This window comes from Athene noctua, chromosome 2 (genome assembly GCF_965140245.1).
Source record: "Athene noctua chromosome 2, bAthNoc1.hap1.1, whole genome shotgun sequence".
In the NCBI taxonomy this organism is placed as follows: Eukaryota; Metazoa; Chordata; class Aves; order Strigiformes; family Strigidae; genus Athene; species Athene noctua.
Window position 1 is genome coordinate 143,661,347 of NC_134038.1, and position 20,677 is coordinate 143,682,023.

Below are 20,677 nucleotides of genomic sequence, written 5' to 3' on the forward strand. Positions count from 1 at the left end.
AGTGGAGTGGGCTGGGTGCTGAGGCAAGTCGCCTGAGTATTCAAGCAGCACAAGTGCACTAAGTGTGGGCAAGTGAGAATGGTTAGTGGGTAAATGGCTGAGGCGAGTCACCTGCTGGACAATGGTCCCCTCACACGAGGACCCACTCCAGTCCTCCAACTCCAAAGCAGTAGGGAAGTAGGGACCTTCCACATCAGGTGTCCCATTGCCTTTGTACACATGTCTTTGATTTCCTTGGGGATTTTTTATAGCTTTGCTTTGCTTTGTTTCTTATTCGTCTGCCTCATCGGCTATTCTGCAGTTTTATTCACTTTTCCTCCGTTAGGGTACATTGCAGGGGTACATTGATGATGGTTTTCTTTCATTTTCCCCTTCTCCTCTTCCCTTCTGCTCAAAAGTATTTAAAATCCATCTATGCAGCTCAGAGGTTGACTTCAATTTTCAGGTATTTAATTCAATATTTTGTAACAATTCAGTATTTTGAAATAATTATTGATTATCAGTTGACAAAACCATTGTGTCAGCACTTCATCTGACAGTGAATTCCTGGAGTAGTAGGGAAATTTCACTGTGACAGATACAGGCTTTTTTTGTGAGAAATTCCTGGTCTGCACCATGAACTTATGCCTCGGGCACAAGTTCATTTCATCTCAAAAATCATGTTGCTCTCAGAGTTCATTCTGTCATGTACATTTCTGCAGTGCTTCATCTTAATGTGCGCCTCTTAAGCCCTGGATTCTTGGCATGAATGTGGCACAAAAGAGCCGTTGCTGGTGATGACACCAGCACAGAGGCATGCAAAGAGAAAGACTGCAGGTGTCCAGACTATGAGCTATCATCTCAACCCCCTGCCTGCCTGCCAGAAGTCCTGACACAAATGAAAACTGGATGAACTGGGATGAACGTGGTTTGGTTTTTGTTTTTTAAATATTAGAGAGAAATGTTAGTCTGTGGCCTTTGAAAATAATAGTTTCATCTTCTTAACTGGTGCAACAACTTCTCCCTTTATTGAGTTTGATTTGTCCAACCAGTCTTTGGACACTGTTAAAGTGGACAGCTGAAGCTGAATGATGAGATTTTGCTTTTCAATAGACCCCTACAAAAAGCCTTTTCATGAAGATAAATGCCAGCAAGCTTGGCAGGTATGTAGAGGAAGTTTGTTTTCTTAGCTTATGCTCAGCACTGAAGAATAGTGAAGCCTGATATTTGAAACCTCTGTCATCCAGCAGTAATATAGTCCCTCTTTAGGTAGAAGTTTAGAAAAATATGTTGAGATAAAGCTTTAATGTCTGTGCGAACTGGTGGCATTGTTCTGTTGCACAGCGTTAGCTGTTACTTCTAAGGTGGTGGGTGTGAAGTTGGATCGGTCATTGTGACAGTCAGCACTGTAATGGGTTCCATTCCTGATTTTTTTGTGTTTGCCTTTTATGCCATTGCAGTTATCAGTCCTCCTCCTGTTGCAAGATCTGTTTCATACAGTGCAAGTCCTTCATCTCTGGAGCAACCCAACACTGGGAATATGAGTCCTGCTTGCAAAGTTTCTTCTGCCCTTGACCCAAACCTAGGTAACAAAGGAGGAGAATTGCTTTTTGGCTTCTGTCAGTATTAGCAGCAGTTGCAGTATATGGTGGCCATTGCCTTCATTCTGCAGTAGTGACCTTGAGGTGTTTTTGCTAAAAGACATGCACACACATACTTTTTCTGCACACACGTACTTTTTCTCCACTATGATAATGTTTAACCAGCAGAAATGGCAACTGTATTTAATAAAAAAAAAAAAAATAAAAAAAAAATTGGCTTGTTTAAAGTAAATTAAAATGGAGAAAGGTCTGCTGTGTCAGAGAATGTTGCAAAACACTTTAGTTGGGGTACATGTATTATGAGCCATGAAAAAACTTTCACTTAAATAAAAAGAATAGAAGAGGCCATTGCATTTATTTTTTTAATCTTTCAAGGTACTGAAATTGCATATATGTGAGCAATAAAGAAAAGCACAAACACACCAACTAGGTTAAATATAAAACCTGAATGAGGTCAGGTTAAAAAAAATATTGGGGAAAGGAAGTTGCCAAATGCATAAATTCTCCTAATAAATCCTTTTTTCAAACACCTCAGAACTAATGAGTCTGACAAAAGACTTTGCAGGTCAGACAGATGATCAGGAGCTTATGAAAGTAAGTCCTCAAGGAAGTGGAAAAATCTAACTAAATTCTTAGCCTCGGTGTTTGCTACAGAGGAACTTAAGGTGGCTCCTAAACTGCAGCTTTCTTTGAGGGACAAGTTGGGAAATGGTCTTAGAAGTGGGAATGAGTAGAAGATTATTTTTTTTTATTACAGGTCAGCAAAATGAGTAGTAAGTAATCACTAGAAAGATTACTCTTTTTGGATAGTTTGAAAAGAAATGCGGAAATGACAAAGTAATTAAGTTGAGCAGTCATTGGAATTGCCCTTGGCACTACAGAACTGAAACACTACAGATGCGAAGCTAGTTTTTAAAGGGGTTCTAAGAGAATTCAGAAAACTGTCAATTGCAAGTCTCTTACATCAGTGCTGCAAAGACAAAAGTGCAGCAGTGGTAAGTATTGTTCGTGTTTCACTTATTTCTCTTTCTCCCTTTCTGTAGGGATTTGGGGTTTTTTATCCAAAACTTGGTGTACAAACTGAAGAATAGTGCTAGTCTGTGTCAGTTTTGTTGTTTCTGATTAGTCCTGGTTTTGTTTTATAGGGGAAAAAAGAAAAAATAATGAACCCTATTCTCTGGAGGATTCCAAAAGACCAAGGGTTGTAGGAGATATTCCTATTGAATTAATCAATGAAGTCATGTCAACAATTACAGATCCTGCAGCAATGCTGGGGCCAGAGGTGAGAAATGTATAGACTTGATGTTGCAAATGGTCGGTTTGTAAATGGTCTGTTTTTAGTAAATGTTCCACATGGATAGAGTATGATAAGCTAAGAGTCCACAAAATTTACCATGCTGTCAATAAGAAAAATAGAACCTTTCAAAGAGTATGATTGTGAGCAAAAATTATTGATGAAATGCATCACTAACATGAATAGTTCTACATTTTTTTAATGCATTGTGTACTGTCTGCAAAGAGAGTTGGATACTAGTGATAGTAAAAAAATAGAACCCATGTTATTTTTCAAGGTACTTCTGTTAGAGAACAGTTCCAGAGTATGCTTTTTATTGTTAATCGTAGATGTAGCTCATAAGAGAAGATAAATGCCGCAGAATGAAAGATCCAAAGTTAAAACTTCTGTCTAGTGCAGAAGGGCTGATCTAAACAGTTATTTGCTCTGTCTTCCACAGTTGCTCTTTTTTTCTGCTGGAAGAGAAAAACAAACAGAATTGCAGGATTGTGCCATGTACAGAATTGCACACTTTTTTTTTTTTTTGGCTGACTTTTCCTCCTTCTGTTCCTTTTGCCAGGCTATGTTTTTGCCAGCAGCTCTTGTTTGCCAAGGTTTAGCTAGAGGCTGCTGAAGATTTGGAACCACCTACATTTCTTAGTCAAACTATATACTGTGACTGATGGCTCTGCATATTACAAATGCTGTGCCAGTCTGGCTGTTGGGGCTGGCAGTGACTAGAAACCTAGCAGCCAAACTTTGATCTAAAAAGTAAACAGTATGTGCATGCAGAGATGTTTTGGCATTGTAAAATGATCCTGAAAAACAAAGTTAAATAATTTGTCTTAATTTCATCTATGTTCAAATATATAGATACAATTGCTAGATATGTAACAGCAAAATCAGTAGGAATTAAAATGTTCTTTTTAGGCTCTTATGATCGTGGCATAGACAGTGGAAAGCACTACTAAAATGAAAAAAATATGGCTTTGTCCGCACTGCCATTAAAATAAGTGTTTTGCAGTATGCGTAGGCAAATCCACTACTTTTGTCCAAGCTGGCTAGACTAAAGAAAATATGAAGACTTAGTGGCGTAGACTTCAACTGGATGAATGCTGTCCCTCGAGAGATGTTGGAACTTTTTGAGTCATAACCATTGCTGTTGTTACCTAATCTGTACCAAAAAAAGTTTGAATATGCCTTTGTACAAAGTAGTGTAGACTTATTGTATCCAGCTTACTTGATGCTGTCAGTTCTGCTAAAACAAGATAATCATGGTCAGCTCTATTTTTGTAAAAAGGTGGCTTGGAAAAAAGAGGGGATTTTGTCTGTTTGTTCCTTAAGGCTGTTCCATCAGAGGATGTGAAATCTCCAAAATATGATTTTGTTCCTCTCTTGTATGGCACAGACCAACTTTCTCTCGGCGCACTCAGCCCGGGATGAGGCGGCGAGGTTGGAGGAGCGCAGAGGGGTGATCGAATTCCACGTGGTTGGCAACTCCCTGAACCAGAAACCCAACAAGAAGATAATGATGTGGCTGGTTGGTTTGCAGAACGTGTTCTCCCATCAGCTGCCTCGCATGCCTAAGGAATACATCACACGCTTGGTCTTTGATCCGTGAGTATCGTTGGAGAGGGGTTTGGCGTGTGAGATGAGGAGAGCCTGGTGTTGCTTGCAGGCAGCAGTGTAGGAAGGGGCCAGCTGAGGTGGTGTGGAGGGCAGCCCTGCCTGTGTTACCCTTTTCCCAGCTTTTCAAGCTCCCATAACTCCTGGCCAATCTAATTGGATTGTACCCAAACACTATCTCAGTGGCTGTATTAATGACAAGTTGTTGTACAACTGTGGTGGGTTGACCCTGGCTGGATGCCAGGTGCTCACCAAGCTGCTCTGTCACTTCCCTTCCTCAGCAGGACAGGGGAGAGAAAAATACAATAAAAGGCACATGGGTCGAGATAAGGACAGGGAGAGATCTTTCACCAGTTACTGTCATGGACAAAACAGACTTGACTTTGGGAAAGTTAATTTAATTTATTATAATCAGATCAGAGTAGGATAATGAGAAAATAAATACTAAATCTTAAGACACCTTCCCCCCACTGCTACCTTCTTCCCAGACTTGACTTTGCTCCCGGTTTTCTCTACCTTGTCCCTCCCAGTGGCACAGGGGGATGGGGAATGGGGGTTGTGGTCAGTTCATCACATGTTGTCTTTGTCGTACCTTCCTCCTCAGGGGGAGGACTCCTCACACTCTTCCTCTACTCCAGCATGGGGTCCCTCCCACAGAAGACAGCCCTCCATGAACTTTTGCAACATGAGTCCTTCCACAGGCTGCAGTTCTTCATGAACTGCTCCAGCGTGGGTCTCCCACGGGGTCACAAGTGCTGCCAGCAAACCTGCTCCGGCGTGGGCTCCTGCCTCCATGGGGCCACAGGTCCTGCCAGGAGCCTGCTCCAGCGTGGGCTTCCCAGGGGTCACAGCCTCCTTTGGGGCTGCTCCAGCGTGGGGTCCTCCCCGGGGTGCAGGTGGAGATCTGCTCCACCGTTAACCCTCCCTGGGTGCAGGGCACAGCTGCCTCACCAGGGGCTGCACCACAGGCTGCAGGGGAACCTCTGCTCTGGTGCCTGGAGCAGCTCCTCCACATCCTCTTCACTGACCTTGGTGTCTGCAGGGCTGTTTCTCTCACATATTCTCTGTCCTCTCTTCACTGCAGTTGCCCAGCTGCGCAGCAACCTTTTCCCCTTCTCAAATATGTTATCATGGAGGTGCTATCACTGTCACTGATGGATTTGGCCTTGGCCAGTGGCAGGTCCATCTTGGAGTCAGCTGGCACCGGCTCTGTTGGATATAGGGGAAACTTCTAGCAGCTTCTTGCAGAAGCCACCCCTGTGGCCCCCAGTTACCAAAATGTTGCCATGCAAACCCAGTACAGGAATGTGGGCCTGCAGGGAAGGCTCCTACCTACCTTGTACTTTCAAATGTTAGAACTGAGAGTCAGAAAGTAATTACAGTGCTTATTAGTGGTTTCCAGGCCCATACTAACATGCAGGCTGCTGCATCTGTCTGTGGAGATCATGAACCAAATGGCAGCAGAGACTGAAGTTTTTCACTTAGAGGAACTTGTGGGATTTGTGAAGAACAGCAGCATTTAAGTCAGCATGGGAGAAATCATTCCTCACGCAAGGACGTTGCTTTTCTCTTTATCGGTGCAAGTTTCCTGTCTTGCTTTGGGTGCAGCTCTACACTACAGGCACATCAAAAGGGATATACATTGGCTGTTGCAGCATCCACAAGGTGCACATGGTACTCTACCCGCCCTAGTGTCCTGACTGAATTGTGTCGCAGCTGCCCAAGCATGAAGGGATGTTCTCAGAAGTGTCCACCTTTCTGGCATTGTGTTTCCTGCAGAGTCTGCTTCCTTTCGACCCGTACGTTCTCCCAGAATTTCTGCCTCTGAACGATCCATGTCCAACGATAGCCTAGGTGTTTGCTGTACTGACTGCAGCGCTTCATGGTGAAGGATGCCTGTGGGCTTATTGTTGTGTGTCAGCAGAGACCCTGAGAAGCTCTGATTGAGCTGTTTGCAGCCAACAGTGCAGCTTGGTTTGTGGAAGAGCCTTTCTCCACCACCGGTGATACAGGCCGCTGTCTTTGTGCCCGGTATTATAGGTGAAGCAGTTATAAAAACATTTCTGGAACCATTTCCTTTGCTTTTAGGCTCAGTAACATTCCTTGGCAATACTCTCAGTATTAGCAAATGCTGCTGTTGCCATGTCTGTGCCATCCCTGAAGCACAAACAGCGCAGTATTGGGGACTGTTGGACAGGACTTCAGTCTCCAGGCACAGGAGACTAATCTTGGGGTCATCTTCTGGGTTTTTCAGAGGGGAACAGCACTTGTCTTGTGAGGGCCAGCACTGGTCCGGACTTTTCTCCCTCTCCTTTGTGGAGATAAGTACTGCTCTGTTTGGAGAATGAGGCAGCATCATGATCTTGTCTGAGTTAAGGAGCCCTAGCAGCACTGCGATCTCAAGCAGAAGCTTTTGGTTGAAAAAGCCAGGTTCCCTCACAACCAAACATCAAAGCAAAATTCTGAACTAGTGGTGTTAAGTCATGGCCTCCCAGATTTCTTACTGAGAAAGACTCTTCTAGTAGGCTGAGAGGAACTGCTGGTAGTTTAAGTGCTCTTCAGTATAGTTTTTGTCTGGAAAGTGGTCTGTGCTTGAGAAAGAGGTATTGCTACAGCAAGAAAATGCCTTCCTTTATGTGCCTGAGGCAAACAGTTGACCCAAAGGAAATGAAGCACATCTCCTGGACAGCTCAGAGTACCCCAGCATCTGCTGCAAAACTCCAGGGACACACATTGTGGACCTATGCTGGGTAGTGGATACACACAAACCTATGTCAAGTGTGAGATACTGGAGTCCAACAGTTTTCTTCCCAAATTTCTTTCAGCTATTACATATCACCTTTAATGTTCTTATTTCTGAAATGATCATTCTTACTGAATCATGTTGCTTAAACTAATCAACATGAGTAAACAAAATTAACAGTTCAAGCTACTACATTGCTGCTGTCATTCCACAAATAAAAAGCACCAAGATAAGTACAAGAAAAAGAATAGTATATAAAATGTCCTACAATTACTCTTCAGACTACCTTTTTTGTAGGGTTCAGTTTTGGCACCGTTTCCCCCCAAAATATATCTTCTGTAAATTTACTGTATTGTTTATACAATTTATATGATACTGTGTATTGAATAGTCTAGAGAACAGGTGCAGTGCAAATCTTTCCAGACCTTGAGGATTACACTAAAATTCTTAATTCTTAACACAAGAGTTCAGATTGCACCCTGTTGTCTTTCCTGGCAGTCAATGTAAGTGCAACAGAAATGGATATTTATTCTGGTCTTGATTCCACTAGGAGCGGGTGATTAGAAATAAGAAATATCATTTCTTGCTTCATCAGCTGCATTTGAAACTGATAGCTTACCTATAGAGTGCATGCGAGGAAACAGGAATCCCTTAGAAAGGACTTGCTGTCCTGTAACTCCATTAATTTCTAATTCAGTCAAGGTAAAATCATTCTGAGAACTACACAATGGCATAAGTGTCAGCAGTAGATTCAATGAAAGCAATACAACTCTTATTTATTGGGCATTACCCTAGTATCTAGGAGTACTTGTCAAGGCCAGGACCTTGCTGCATGAATGATGAATTTTATGGTAAATTTAAAGCGTGATGTTAAAAGAGCAGCTCTTCTGTAGATACAAGCAGCTAACTAAACAGAGACATATACAATTGCATTAGCATCATGGAAAGAAGTGAATCAAGTTTCTGAAAAAAGGAAGGTAATGGCACTTTATGTACTATGTACATGAATTAAAGTGACTGTTATTTTTGTCTACTCAGGAAACACAAGACTCTTGCATTAATAAAAGATGGTCGTGTTATCGGTGGTATCTGCTTCCGGATGTTCCCCTCCCAAGGATTTACGGAGATTGTTTTCTGTGCTGTGACTTCCAATGAGCAAGTCAAGGTAAAAATTGTTCTCTACTAGAGTTTATTAAATGTATTTGAGTCTCATTCACTCCTGCATATGTTCTTAATTTTGTTAGTCACATCGAATATATTGCTGAGTTGCCAAACAGAAACTGAGTTTGAAAGATACAGTGATTCTGAATATAATACACAAAAACTAAACAAATGTGCAGATTTAGAATCATCAGCATAATAGCAGGATTATTTGTAATTAAATAAATAAATAAAACCTTTCTCAACACAACAGTAGTGGCCAGTAGTCTCCCATTTTGGACTATTCACTCCTCTTCAGCAATTGCCTCTCTGTGTAGTGTAACACCTCGTGGTTGACGGAAATAAGTATTGCTTGTGTGTGACAGTAATTTGTGTTCAATCACTTTGTGGCGTTACATGACTTCAATCAAAATACTATATATCAAAAAAATAAGGTATAGTTTTGCATCTCAAAATAAACACATGGCCTATTCTGTACACTCTTTTTTTGAGTTAATTTCACAAAATGTTTTCCGAGTGTTGAGAATTAGCAGCTGTGTTGAAAGAACGTAGAGCCCTGAATACAGGAGATTCCTCCTGCTTTCCCAGGGACTACAGGTAGATCTAACTATGACCATCTGATACAGGGTTTTGCCTTTAGATGGTGCTGTAGCTTTATGTTTTTCAGTTGAAACCGTTAGAGCCGAGTTATGAGTTAATTCAGAGTTTGTGGCAGTTGAACATGCAGAGCTTGTGTTTTGAAGGGAAGAGCTCTGAGTGTGGAAGGGTAACACAGTGGGATTAAAAGCCTGTGACAGCTGTTAGTACTTGGGTTTTAGCTGATTTTATTCAACTCGGGTGTTAGAGGAGCACTCCCCTGCACTTAGTAGTGGCCTGTCATAAAAGTATCCAAAGTGTTTTAGCAAATACAAACAATAATGGAATATGCTTAAGTTATGTCTATTCTAAGCTTCACTAATTCGTAAAAGGTGTTTTCATTCTACTAAAACAACCAACTGCACTGCACGAGTTAGGCTGCCAAAGGTGTGTTGTGATTCTCTAGGAATGACCTTTCCAAATATAATAGAGCAAATAAATGTGACCCATTGGAGTGACTCCTAGGTTGAATATGCACACATAATGCATAGTTTCTAAGTTTCTACTGTTACCCTCTGGGTGCCCCTCTGTATCAGTTGACTATTTCTGAAAGTTTGCCTTCCCACGTTCCTATCTGAGTAAGGTGACCCCCTACCAGCAGGTAACTGAGAAAAATTTAGTGTTCACCCGAGTGAACTGCAAACTCTTGGGAAAAATAGATGCCTATTTTAATTCAATTTAAGGCTGGACTAAGAAATATGGGTACTGTTTCTCCTTATATGTGATATTTAAAAGTTGGATTATTTTTGAGATACTTTGATCCCATGTTACAAATTTTACATTTTACTGTACAGGGCTTAGTTTCCTTTTAGGACTGTTAGACTTTGGCAAGTGTTTGTGAGAATGAATAAATCCTGTGAAGATTATAAAAATAATAGGTCAGGAGAAAATGTTTGATATAATTGTTGGAATTTCTTTGAGACACAAAGTTGCCATTTTTTGTCAGAGATTACAAGCTTTAGAATTACTGGAATGAATTGCAGTGTTTCAGGTATAAATAAAATATCAGTGTCTCATACGCTGTTCATTTCACCCTGCTAATGAAAAGCTAAGTGAGGATCTTGGCTGGCTCATGTACTGCTAACTTAAATTTTTCATTAAAAATTTTGGTGCAGAGTTTTCGTCCTCTTCAAAGAATTTGAGAACTCAAATTTGCAATTAGAAAGTGTCTTCATTATCCTGAGCACTTCTGAGTTCTTATAAATGCTGTACCACTTAACGTGTCATCAGTTCATAGAATCACAGAATGGTTTGGGTTGGAAGGGATCGTAAAGATCATCTCATTCCAGCCCCCTGCCAAAGCCCCATCCAGCCTGGCCTTGAACACTGCCAGGGAGGGGGCAGCCACAGCTTCTCTGGGAAACCTGTGCCACTGTCTCACCACCCTCACAGGGAAGAATTTTTTCCCTACATCTAATCTAAATCTACCCTCCTTCAGTTTAAAACCATTACCCCTCATCCTATCACACGACACTTGGTGATAAAGTGTCTCTCCCCATCTCTCCTGTAGCCCCCTTTAAGTCCTGGAAGGCCGCTATAAGGTCTGCCCAGAGCCTTCTCTTCTTCAGACTGAACAACCCCAACTCTCTCAGTCTGTCTTCACAGGGGAGGTGCTCCAGCCCCCGATCATCTTCATGGCCTCCTCTGGACTTGCTCCAACAGTTGTTTTACCACTTCTTTGGATTTGTTGCAATGCATGATATGTGCCACTTTAACTAAAGTGAACATGTGGCTTTAAGAGCTTCCTCAAATTCAAAAGTACTTATGTTTACACATATGGAATCATAATTTCACATGTGAACTCTGAATACAAGATGCTCCAAACACTAGCTGGAAAGGAAGGACTAATGCACAATTTGTACTTAGTTTAGTAGGATTTTAAAGAAAATGTTTCGCTACTAGGTTTTTTGAGCTTCAGCACTTACCAAACTTACTTTTATCTGGCTATTTCCATGTTTGGAGCTATTAAATTGTGAATTAAATCAGAATTTTTCTGGCTTATGTACATAAGTAAAAATTTCCCCAGTTTTCAAGAACAGAATACCCAGAACAATTCCATGTATATTTCTGTAAGTGTCCAGTTAGTCTCCATGATGTTAAAATTGGAACATCTGCAGCAACAACACATTATTATGGGCTTTCCCACCTACTTTACGTTTCTTCATCTCACAGCAGAAGGGAAAGACTATAGTTTACTTGGAAATGTGAATAAATGGAACCTTTTGTTTACTTTGGGGATGAATGAAAATGGAAATTATTTCTGTGTGCAGTCAGGAGGCATAGCTATTTATTTGATTGTGGATTCAGAAATTTTCTGCTGCTTATTATGGTAATAACTGTTTCATTATTCCATTTTATGCCCTATGATAAATTCAGATTATAAATCCTTTGAGGCAAAGGCTGTTTCTGCTGCAGGTGCACAGAGCACAGTAAAATGGAGATCTTGTCTCAGAATGGGTTCCTCTAGAAGGAGGCATTTTGGTATTCCTACTGCTTTGCAGTTTTGAAGTGCTATGGCCAAGAAAGGATGCCCTATTAATACAATATGTGTAGATTTGCTATTGGTGAAATATGTGATTATTAATAGTTGATATCTAACTTAAAAGGAAAAAAGTAATGTGTGCACCTTGAATTACAACTTCCAGAACAATGTACCTCTTTAAAGCTACGCTTTACCTCTAGAGAGACTCTAGGTTTTGGTCTCTTTTAGATTAAAATTGAATCAGACATTAGAAGCTGCAATATTTTCTGGTCCCTTGTGGGTCACAAAGATACCCTTACAAGGCTGAAAACATTTTGATCTTGGGTACACATCACCATGTTAGTTATGAGAAAGTCTTTAAAACAGGATCTAGAGGAAAGGCTGCATTTTGAAATAGTCTGTAATAACCCTTGGTCCACAGTTTCTAATATGTGCAGTCCCCAAAGGCTTTGTAATGGCTTTTTCCTCATACATTTCACACAGGGTTATGGGACTCACCTAATGAACCATCTGAAGGAGTACCACATCAAACACAACATTCTCAACTTTCTCACGTATGCAGATGAATATGCTATTGGCTACTTCAAAAAACAAGTAAGTCAATGTAAGAAATTACTTGGTGCAGGCAGTTAACATCTAACAGTGATGAACTGAATAACTAGATGTGACAAAATATGTGGATAAAATGCATAGTGCAATTTTATGTGTATATTTTCTATCAGCAAAATATGCTGTGTGCATCTTGTGCAATGATATTGGTTTACATTGCATTTTACTTTGATGGAATCATCAGAATATAGGTGTAAAGTATAACCTGTAATTTGTCCAGTCTAAAAACCAGTTGAATATGGGTTGGCTAATTCTCCATTCATTCAATTCCTTCACTGTCCATTCCATGTCCTTTTGTAGTGAGGGGCCCAAAACTGAACACAGGAATCGAGGGGCGGCCTCACCAGTGCCGAGTACAGGGGTCAGATCCCTTCCCTGTCCCTGCTGGCCGCGCTATTGCTGACACAAGCCAGGATGTCAGTGGCCTTCTTGGCCACCTGGGCACACTGCTGGCTCCTGTTCAGCCGGCTGTCAATCAACCCCCCCAGGTCCCTCTCTGACTGGCAGCTCTCCAGCCACTCCTCCCCAAGCCTGTAGCGCTGCTGGGGGTTGTTGTGGCCCAAGGGCAGCCCCCGGCATTTGGCCTTATTGAAACTCCTCCAGTTGGCCTCAGCCCATGGCTCCAGCCTGTCCAGGTCTCTCTGCAGAGCCTCCCTACCCTCGAGCAGATCAACACTCCCACCCAACCTGGTGTCATCTGCAAACTGACTGAGGGTGCACTCGATCCCCTTGTCCAGATCATCAATAAAGATGTTAAACAGGAGTGGCCCCAAAACCGAGCCCTGGGGGACACCACTCGTGACCGGCCGCCAGCTGGATTTAACTCCGTTCACCACAACTCTTTGGGCCTGGTCGTCCAGCCGTTTTTTTACCCAGCAAAGTGTGTGATTGTCCAAACCTCGAGCAGTCATTTTTGCTGGGAGAATGCTGTGGGAAACGGTGTCAAAAGCCTTGCTAAAGTCAAGGTAAACAACATCCACAGCCTTTCCCTCATCCAGTAAGCAGGTTGCTCTGTCATAGAAGGAGATCAGGTTTGTCAGGCAGGACCTGCCTTTCATAAACCCATGCTGACTGGGCCTGAGCATCTGGTTGTCCCGCATGTGTTGTGGATGGCACTCAGGATGAGCTGCTCCATCAGCTTCCTGAGCACCGAAGTCAAGCTGTCAGGCCTGTAATTTCCCAGATCATCCTTCCAACCCTTCTTATAGATGGGCGTCACACTGGCCAATTTTCAATCAGTCGGGACCTCCCCGCTCAGCCAGGACTGCTGGTAAATGATGGAAAGCAGCTTGGCGAGCACCCCAGCCAGCTCCTTCAGCACCCTCAGGTGTATCCCGTCCACTCCCATAGACTTGTGTGTGTCTGTGTGATGCAGCGGGTCACTGACTGTCTCCTGGATTGTGGGGGGCATCATTCTCCCAGTCTCTGTCTTCTGGCTGAGGAAGCTGGATTCCCTCAATACAACTAGTCTTATTATTAAAGACTGAGGCAAAGAAGGCATCAAGCACCTCAGCCTTCTCCTCATCACTTGTTACCATACTGCCTCCTGCAGGGGATGGAGACTCTCCCTGTTCTTTCTTTTGCTACTGATATAGAAACATTTCTTGTTGTCCTTGATTGCTGAAGCCAAATTAATTTCCAGCTGGGTTCTAGACCTCCTGATTTCCACCCTGCATAGCCTCACAGCCTCTCTGTAATCACTGTGTGTGGCTAGCCCCTTCTTCCAAAGGCTGTAAACTCTCCTTTTCTCCCTGAGTTGCAGCTAAAGCTCCCTGTTCAGCCAGGGTGGTCTTGTCTGTCGCCAACTTCTCTTAGAGCACCTGGGGACTACCCGCTCCTGAGCCATTAACATTTCCTTCCTAAAGAGCGCCCAGCCTTCCTGGACCCCTATACCCTCCAGGACCGTCTCTCAAGGGATCCTATCAAGCAGTTGCCTAAACAAGACAAAGTCAGCCCTTTGGAAGTCCAGGATGTCAGTCCTGCTTAGCCCTCTCCTGGCCTCTCTAAGAACAGAGAACACTATTATTTTGTGATTTCTGTGCCCTAGTTGGCCTCCAGCTACCACATCATCCACCAGTCCTTCTCTGCTCACAAAGAGGAGATCCAGCAGGGCACCTTCTCTGGTTGGTTCACTCACCAGCTGCATCAGGAAGTTATCTGCCACACATTCCAGGAATCTCTGGGACTGGTCCCGCTCTGCTGTGTTGTATTTTCAGCAAATATCTGGGAAGTTAAAGTCACCCACAAGAACAAGGGCAAGCGATTGTGAGATTTCACCTAAATGCCTGTAGAATATTTCATCCACCTCTCTGTCCTGCGTGGGTGGCCTATAGTAGACTCCTAAAGAGACGTGCTCTGAGCAGATATGAGGCTAGATGACCTCCTTAAGTCCCTTCCAACCTCAAGTCTTCTGTGATTTTGTATATAAAACCAATACAATTCTTCACACATTCAGAATGAATAAATTCTGGGTTTGTGATACAGCTATCAGATCTGTCAGACCCTTTTTACATCTGAAATGTCCCTTCCCTAGTTTGAAGGTGGTCTGTCCCCATGTAAGTCAGAAGCCTTCGACAGTAAATGATGAGGCAGAAGTCCTGGTTGGGTTCCTGGTTTTTACTGAGGTTTCATTACATACCACTGTAACAGAAGAATAAAATGCAGCTGAAGTGAGAGTCCTACACTGTTTTTTATTGTCTTTGTTAATTCTTTTGTGGGTGTGTTTTTCAGTTAGCTTTTGAACTGTATGAAGACTGTAGTATAACTTTGGAACTTTTAATAGGATTTGTTACCTTATTTTTTCACTTGAAATACAAAAGTAAAAAATAAATATTTTTTTCTAGCTGTAAAGTTACAGTCATCTCATTGACTTCAACAGCAACTTTCTTTGACTAATGACTACAGGACTGGCATACTTTAATACTAAAATAGAAAATTTTAGGAAAAATCCAGGAAATTTGTCCACAGTAAAAATCTTTCCTCCATCTCTTTATCTGCCTTGTCTCCCTTCTTTTCCTATATATATATATATGTAAGCCATTAATTATTCTTCTATCAAGTAACTCTCCTGAGAACATGTTTACAACACTATGAACCATGATCTCTTTCCATTGTATTGTCTATATTTTAACATTATGATGAATTTGGTTCTATATCATCATAGCATTTCAGTTAAAAGAAATGTAAAAGGAAAATGGCATCATGACAACATGAGTGTTTTTCTTCTTCAGGGTTTCTCCAAAGATATTAAAGTACCAAAAGCAAAATATGTTGGCTACATCAAGGATTATGAGGGTGCCACATTAATGGGATGTGAATTAAATCCAAGGATCCCCTACACAGAATTTTCTGTCATCATTAAAAAGCAAAAAGAGGTAAAGGCTGAAATGAAACACTGAACATTATCATCTATTCATATGTTTAGAAACAATTCAGTCAGTGCTAGGTTAGCTCTCTTCTTTGCTTTAGTGCTTAAAACATTGGAATTTTTACTTTTATTAGCCAGAATAATTCTTTCATTCAAGTCCCAGTGCCATAATTTTGCAGTTGAAGCATAAATTTAACCTTGCTATCTTTACAATAACAGAAGTGTGGAAAAATACTGGTGTTTTAAGGATTATTTAATAGCTAAATTTTGTTACAGATGATAACTAAGCAAAATCTTGTGAGATTGATTTGTTCTGCAGCTTTGTAATCTTTTTCTGTCTTCTTTTTTTCCCCCAATGCGAGTAGTGTTCATTAGAGTGACTTTTGAATGGAATGTTTGTACTGCATGTCCTATATTTAACTTGAAAGAAAGAGGATTATTTTTTCTGCCACTGTTTTATTAAACAAATCAAGGGTGGGCTGTCTGAAATTCCAGGCTGTCCCTCTTTGGAGTTTATGTGGGATGTTCTTTATTTAGTCCATAATAATATTCCATATGATAAAGCAGTTTATCAGCAAAATAATTTAGATGTTTCCAGTTGTGTTTAAATACCTTCCTTGGTTTATGAAGAAATACAAATTACAAGGATAATTTGTTATTTCAAGGTTGGTGAAATCTCATGACTTTTTATTTTGCTAAAGTGCTTCTTCATGGAACAGTTATTTTCCTTCCAATAGAACTATTTGGATCATGTTTGCAGAATGACAGACAATATCTGAGTGCTATACGTTTAGTTTACAAGGTTTCTTAACCTCACTCATTGGGAAGGTTTTCATATGTCCATACAACATAGATCATAAATTTTTCCCTTTCATTTCTACTTGACTGGGTTACTCTTCAGATCCCAGTCTACTGCTGGATATATCACTCTCCCCTCAGGCATGGGATGTTGTCAGGGTGGGTGGATAGTGGATGTGTCTCTTGTAGCCTTTACATCTCAGGCATGCTGAACTGCAGTAATACACTTCTAGGCCCAAACCATCAATATGTCACTTCCAAAAACCTTTTAGTTTTTAAGATTTTGGCTCTGGGACTGCTTTTTCAGCTTATGTTATTTTCAATTCTTCACTCTCTCATTTGATGGGGGTGTCCACATAGTTCCAGAGCACTTAGAGACACTCCACTTGGAGATGAAGTGCCTTGGTCCCTCCAGACATCTCATGTCTACCATTATTAGAAAGCAAGCTGTTATTATACACTGATCTGTGCTGTTGTATCTTCTCTGAGAATAAATACATACACCTTTGGAAGTGCATTTTAGGATTGCCTGCTTGACACTCAGAACAGAGATCAGGCTTTTTATTCTCCCTGGTCCAAGGAAATCTTGAAATAGCCTTCACAGTCTGCAGCTTTATGAAGAATGTTCATTTGTCTGCTCAGATCAAAAGCAATGAAGATGATACCTGGACATAAGTAGAATTTTGAATGTTGACAGTATGGATTATGTACTGATTTGGTTTGCTGCTGGTATTGGCCAGTACTGGACTTTTCTAGTCCTGTCCTTTTAGAAGTGAAGCTTTTCATGGGATCTAAACTTTTATTTAAAGAATTAGCGTATGTACCTATGGCTGCTAAGACCACGTCACCCAACACTGAGTACCGGTCACAGACCACTGTTTGTGAGTTTGTGCTGCCTAATTTGTAGCTCATTTACAGTCATTCTGAAAAATATGAAAAATCATTTTATGCAAAGCTTTGTGCCCTGCTGACTTGTGAGTAATCAGTGTTACTGATTGAACAGCTTGTTTTAATCAAGAAGAGCCACTAGTTCCTAAATTATAAGAAGGGTTTAAGGTGCATCTAACAATTAGTTTGAAAGTATTTTAATGTTACTCTGGAATCTGGTCGTGGTGCTGTTGTATACTGTATTTCTCTTAGCATTTGTAACCTCTGTTGAAAGAGAAAATACTGTGCGTGGGGGAATGAAGGTCCTTAAAAATAAAAATATGCCCATCTTTATTATTTCCAAAGAAAATAGTCTCTCAAACTGTGGTCTGAATGGCTGTGCATTTGTTTACTCCTAGTTATGAAGTAAGGCATTTTGAAAGTGTCATATTCAGGACACAAAAAGCTTAGGTAAGCATCTAAGTGTGTATCAAGAGCACCAAATCAAATTACTTAGAATTGAGGTAATGAGATTGCAGAGCAGAACAGAGTGTACCCTAGAAATGGAAATGCCTTTCCTGGCATTTACAAGCTGAGTAGAATTTCAGTTCCAGAGTGGCATTCTGTCTTCCTTGAGAGATAATCTTCAGTAAGAGTATCTCTGACTGGTATCTAAGCAACTCCTACAGTTTTATGGAGACACTGAAGTAAACAGGTATTTCTAAAATTTTGGGATATGAACATATATGAGCATTGAAATATATGCATTCAGTATGTGCCTTGAAATTTCTGACCAGGCTGTGCTGAAGCATTTCAGAAGCACCAGCTGTTAGAATTAGAGCCAGTTCCCAAACCTGCTTTCCAGGAAATTTCCTTCCTTATCTCTGCTGCCACCTTCTCAGGAGCTGTGCAGCTTGTGATTGATACAGCAATCAATGGCTCTTTTTATTCCGGATTTGTACCTAAATAGGCAGCTGAGAGACTTGGAAGCCTCATCTGCAGGATTGTTGGGCCAGATAGTTCATGCCTGTAACCAGCTTCGCTAGATCTATCAGGACTGTGAATTTAGGAAGTGAGAGTGTTTCTGTTCATCACAGGTTTTGCATTAATCCTCTGGGTTGCTTTTAAGCAAATAAATTGCTTTTTGTTTTTCCTGCTGCTTTATTACAGATCATTAAAAAGCTCATAGAAAGGAAACAAGCTCAGATACGAAAAGTTTATCCCGGCCTTTCTTGCTTCAAAGATGGAGTACGGCAGATTCCTATAGAAAGCATTCCTGGAATTAGTATGTATCAACCTCTTTCAACATAGAACAGAAGCAGAACAGCCCAAGAAAGGTCCAAGACTAGAAATACTGATGTAGTCACATCTTTTTTTCTTTTTTATTTTATTAAAATGTAATTGTTTTGCTCTGTTGATTTGATTTCTGTGAAGATTGCTGTTTTTCCAGTACAATTGCTGTCTTTGAGACTTCCCCAAGGCATCCCAGGCTGATCCTTTTTTATGTATACGTGTGTAATTTCCTTTATATGTGATCCCTCTTTGATTTGTATGGCAGTGCAGTCAGCAATTTCCCTCTGGCACCACTGTGATGCACTGCACTGCTGTACAAGGATGAGTTCTGTTCTGTTCTGACTTACAGCACAAACCAGAATTAGAACATTTAAGTATCATCTTTTGGGGGATTTTTTTCAACTGTGCTTTCCTGCAATTTATTCTCTGTCCCTAAGGAATCAAACTAGATAACTTTGACATCATTATTCTTTACAGAGGTTGTGGTAAAATATGTATTGAATTATTGAAAAAATGTGTGTTTCATGTAGGAATGTTTTAGAATCTTTTCAGCAGTTTGGAGGAAGAGGCATGTAGGAAATTGAATGGGACTTTAGGCTAGATGGTTGTGTTATTTATTAGTAACTTTTATTAAAAATAAAAATTACTGCAGCAGTGCTGAAATGGCTTATCTTTTTAGAGTTGCAATAACTCAGTTAATGTTTTGACCTGCTGTAGTTCCCATGTAATCTCTCATGTTGTTGATGTACAGGAGAGACTGGCTGGAAACCAAGCGGAAAAGAAAGAGGGTAAGTACTGCACAATGGGAAACGATGAAGCAATTTGGAGAGTCCTTTGAGAAAAGTCTTTAAACAATGTCATTTGCTATTTCTGTCCATCCATGGGTAAATAGATAAATAATCTGCAAGGGATGAGTTCTTAAGTGGGTTAGGTTTTGGGGGGGGGAGTGTTGGGTTTTGGTGGTTTGGGTTTTTTTAAATTTTATTTCCATAAAAGGCTTGAAACTTTAGAGTTGCTTTTGGGTAAGATGCACATCATAAGAATGAAGATAAGGGATTCAAGCTAATCTTTTTGTATCCATATTTTCTTTCAAGTAAGGAGGCCAAGGATCCAGATCAACTTTACAGCACATTAAAAACCATCTTGCAGCAGGTGAAGGTGAGTGCTAGTTCTAGTTTACCTTCTGTAAAGATTTTTAAATGATTTGCAATATAGAGTTTCCATATTAGATACCTTACTTTTTTCTTTACCAAAGAGCCATCAAAGCGCTTGGCCCTTCATGGAACCTGTGAAGAGAACAGAAGCTCCTGGATATTATGAAGTTATAAGGTTTCCTATGGGTAATGCCATTAACATTTTTTAAGTATAGAGTTTAAAAATCTTTATAACTGGAGACATAGCAGATAAATTGTAATCCAGTTGTTTTATGTTAAAAGATATATGTTGCTTGCAGCTCTGAAGTGCCAAGAGTACAATGCCATCCTTTGAAATTTATGACTGCTTCGTGACCTTTGTGAAGAATATATAGTGTATACATGTGAAATCTTAGTATGCCCTAGAGATCCCAAGGAAGCCATTAAACAGTGCAGTCAACTCGAAACTTTTCGGGACTGAGGTGGTTTATGTGAGTTGTACAAATACATTCTTGTGTGAGGTAACCGGTCATTGCAGTTCCTATTGGTATGTTCTAGGCAAACGTTCAGGAACACCTGAGCATTTAAATTGCTTTAAAAACCAGATTTAATCTTTCTAAATCACATAAAGAAAAACCTTTTCAAAACTGCAAGGGTTTTCTAATCTATGTCCTAACAGTTTGCTCCAATTTAAGTTTAGAAAAACCTTCATGCAACTGATTGTAAGATAAAAGTTATCTTTGTATTTTAGAGCTGCAAAAGTTGACTGAGGTGGTTGGTTTATTTAGTTAGTTTTATTTTTAAATTGTGCAGCTACTGTTTATGCAGGATCCCTTGCAAAGGGAAGTACACAACTGCTAATAATGTTTTTCTTTGCTTTTGACTGCTGGGTCATATAATTTCAATGATGATTCAGTGCTGTTCTAAACAGATGCTTGTTCTGATTTGTAGTGCAGAAGATTTAAAACTGAAATGCAATACCTCTGTCTTTCTGATTATAGTTTCTGTACCTTTTAAAGTTATTAGAGAATGAAATACAAGTTCATTGCAGGCTACTATCAATCAGTTTCTCAGAGAGTAAGTGTTTGTTCATGTTGCACAGACTCCTA

At 40.6% G+C, this 20,677-nt stretch overlaps 1 protein-coding gene across 1 annotated transcript in view; it reads left to right on the forward strand.

Moving 5' to 3' along the window:
* Positions 1-20,677, forward strand: part of KAT2B (lysine acetyltransferase 2B) — a 48,005-nt gene that overhangs the window by 23,256 nt on the left and 4,072 nt on the right. Inside the window, exons 8-17 of the mRNA XM_074900514.1 lie at positions 1,440-1,565; positions 2,726-2,862; positions 4,262-4,470; positions 8,261-8,387; positions 11,985-12,095; positions 15,341-15,484; positions 18,313-18,427; positions 19,187-19,223; positions 19,530-19,593; positions 19,691-19,775. Of these exons, the coding sequence (XP_074756615.1) occupies positions 1,440-1,565; positions 2,726-2,862; positions 4,262-4,470; positions 8,261-8,387; positions 11,985-12,095; positions 15,341-15,484; positions 18,313-18,427; positions 19,187-19,223; positions 19,530-19,593; positions 19,691-19,775 (1,155 nt within the window). The remainder of the gene's footprint in view (positions 1-1,439; positions 1,566-2,725; positions 2,863-4,261; positions 4,471-8,260; positions 8,388-11,984; positions 12,096-15,340; positions 15,485-18,312; positions 18,428-19,186; positions 19,224-19,529; positions 19,594-19,690; positions 19,776-20,677) is intronic.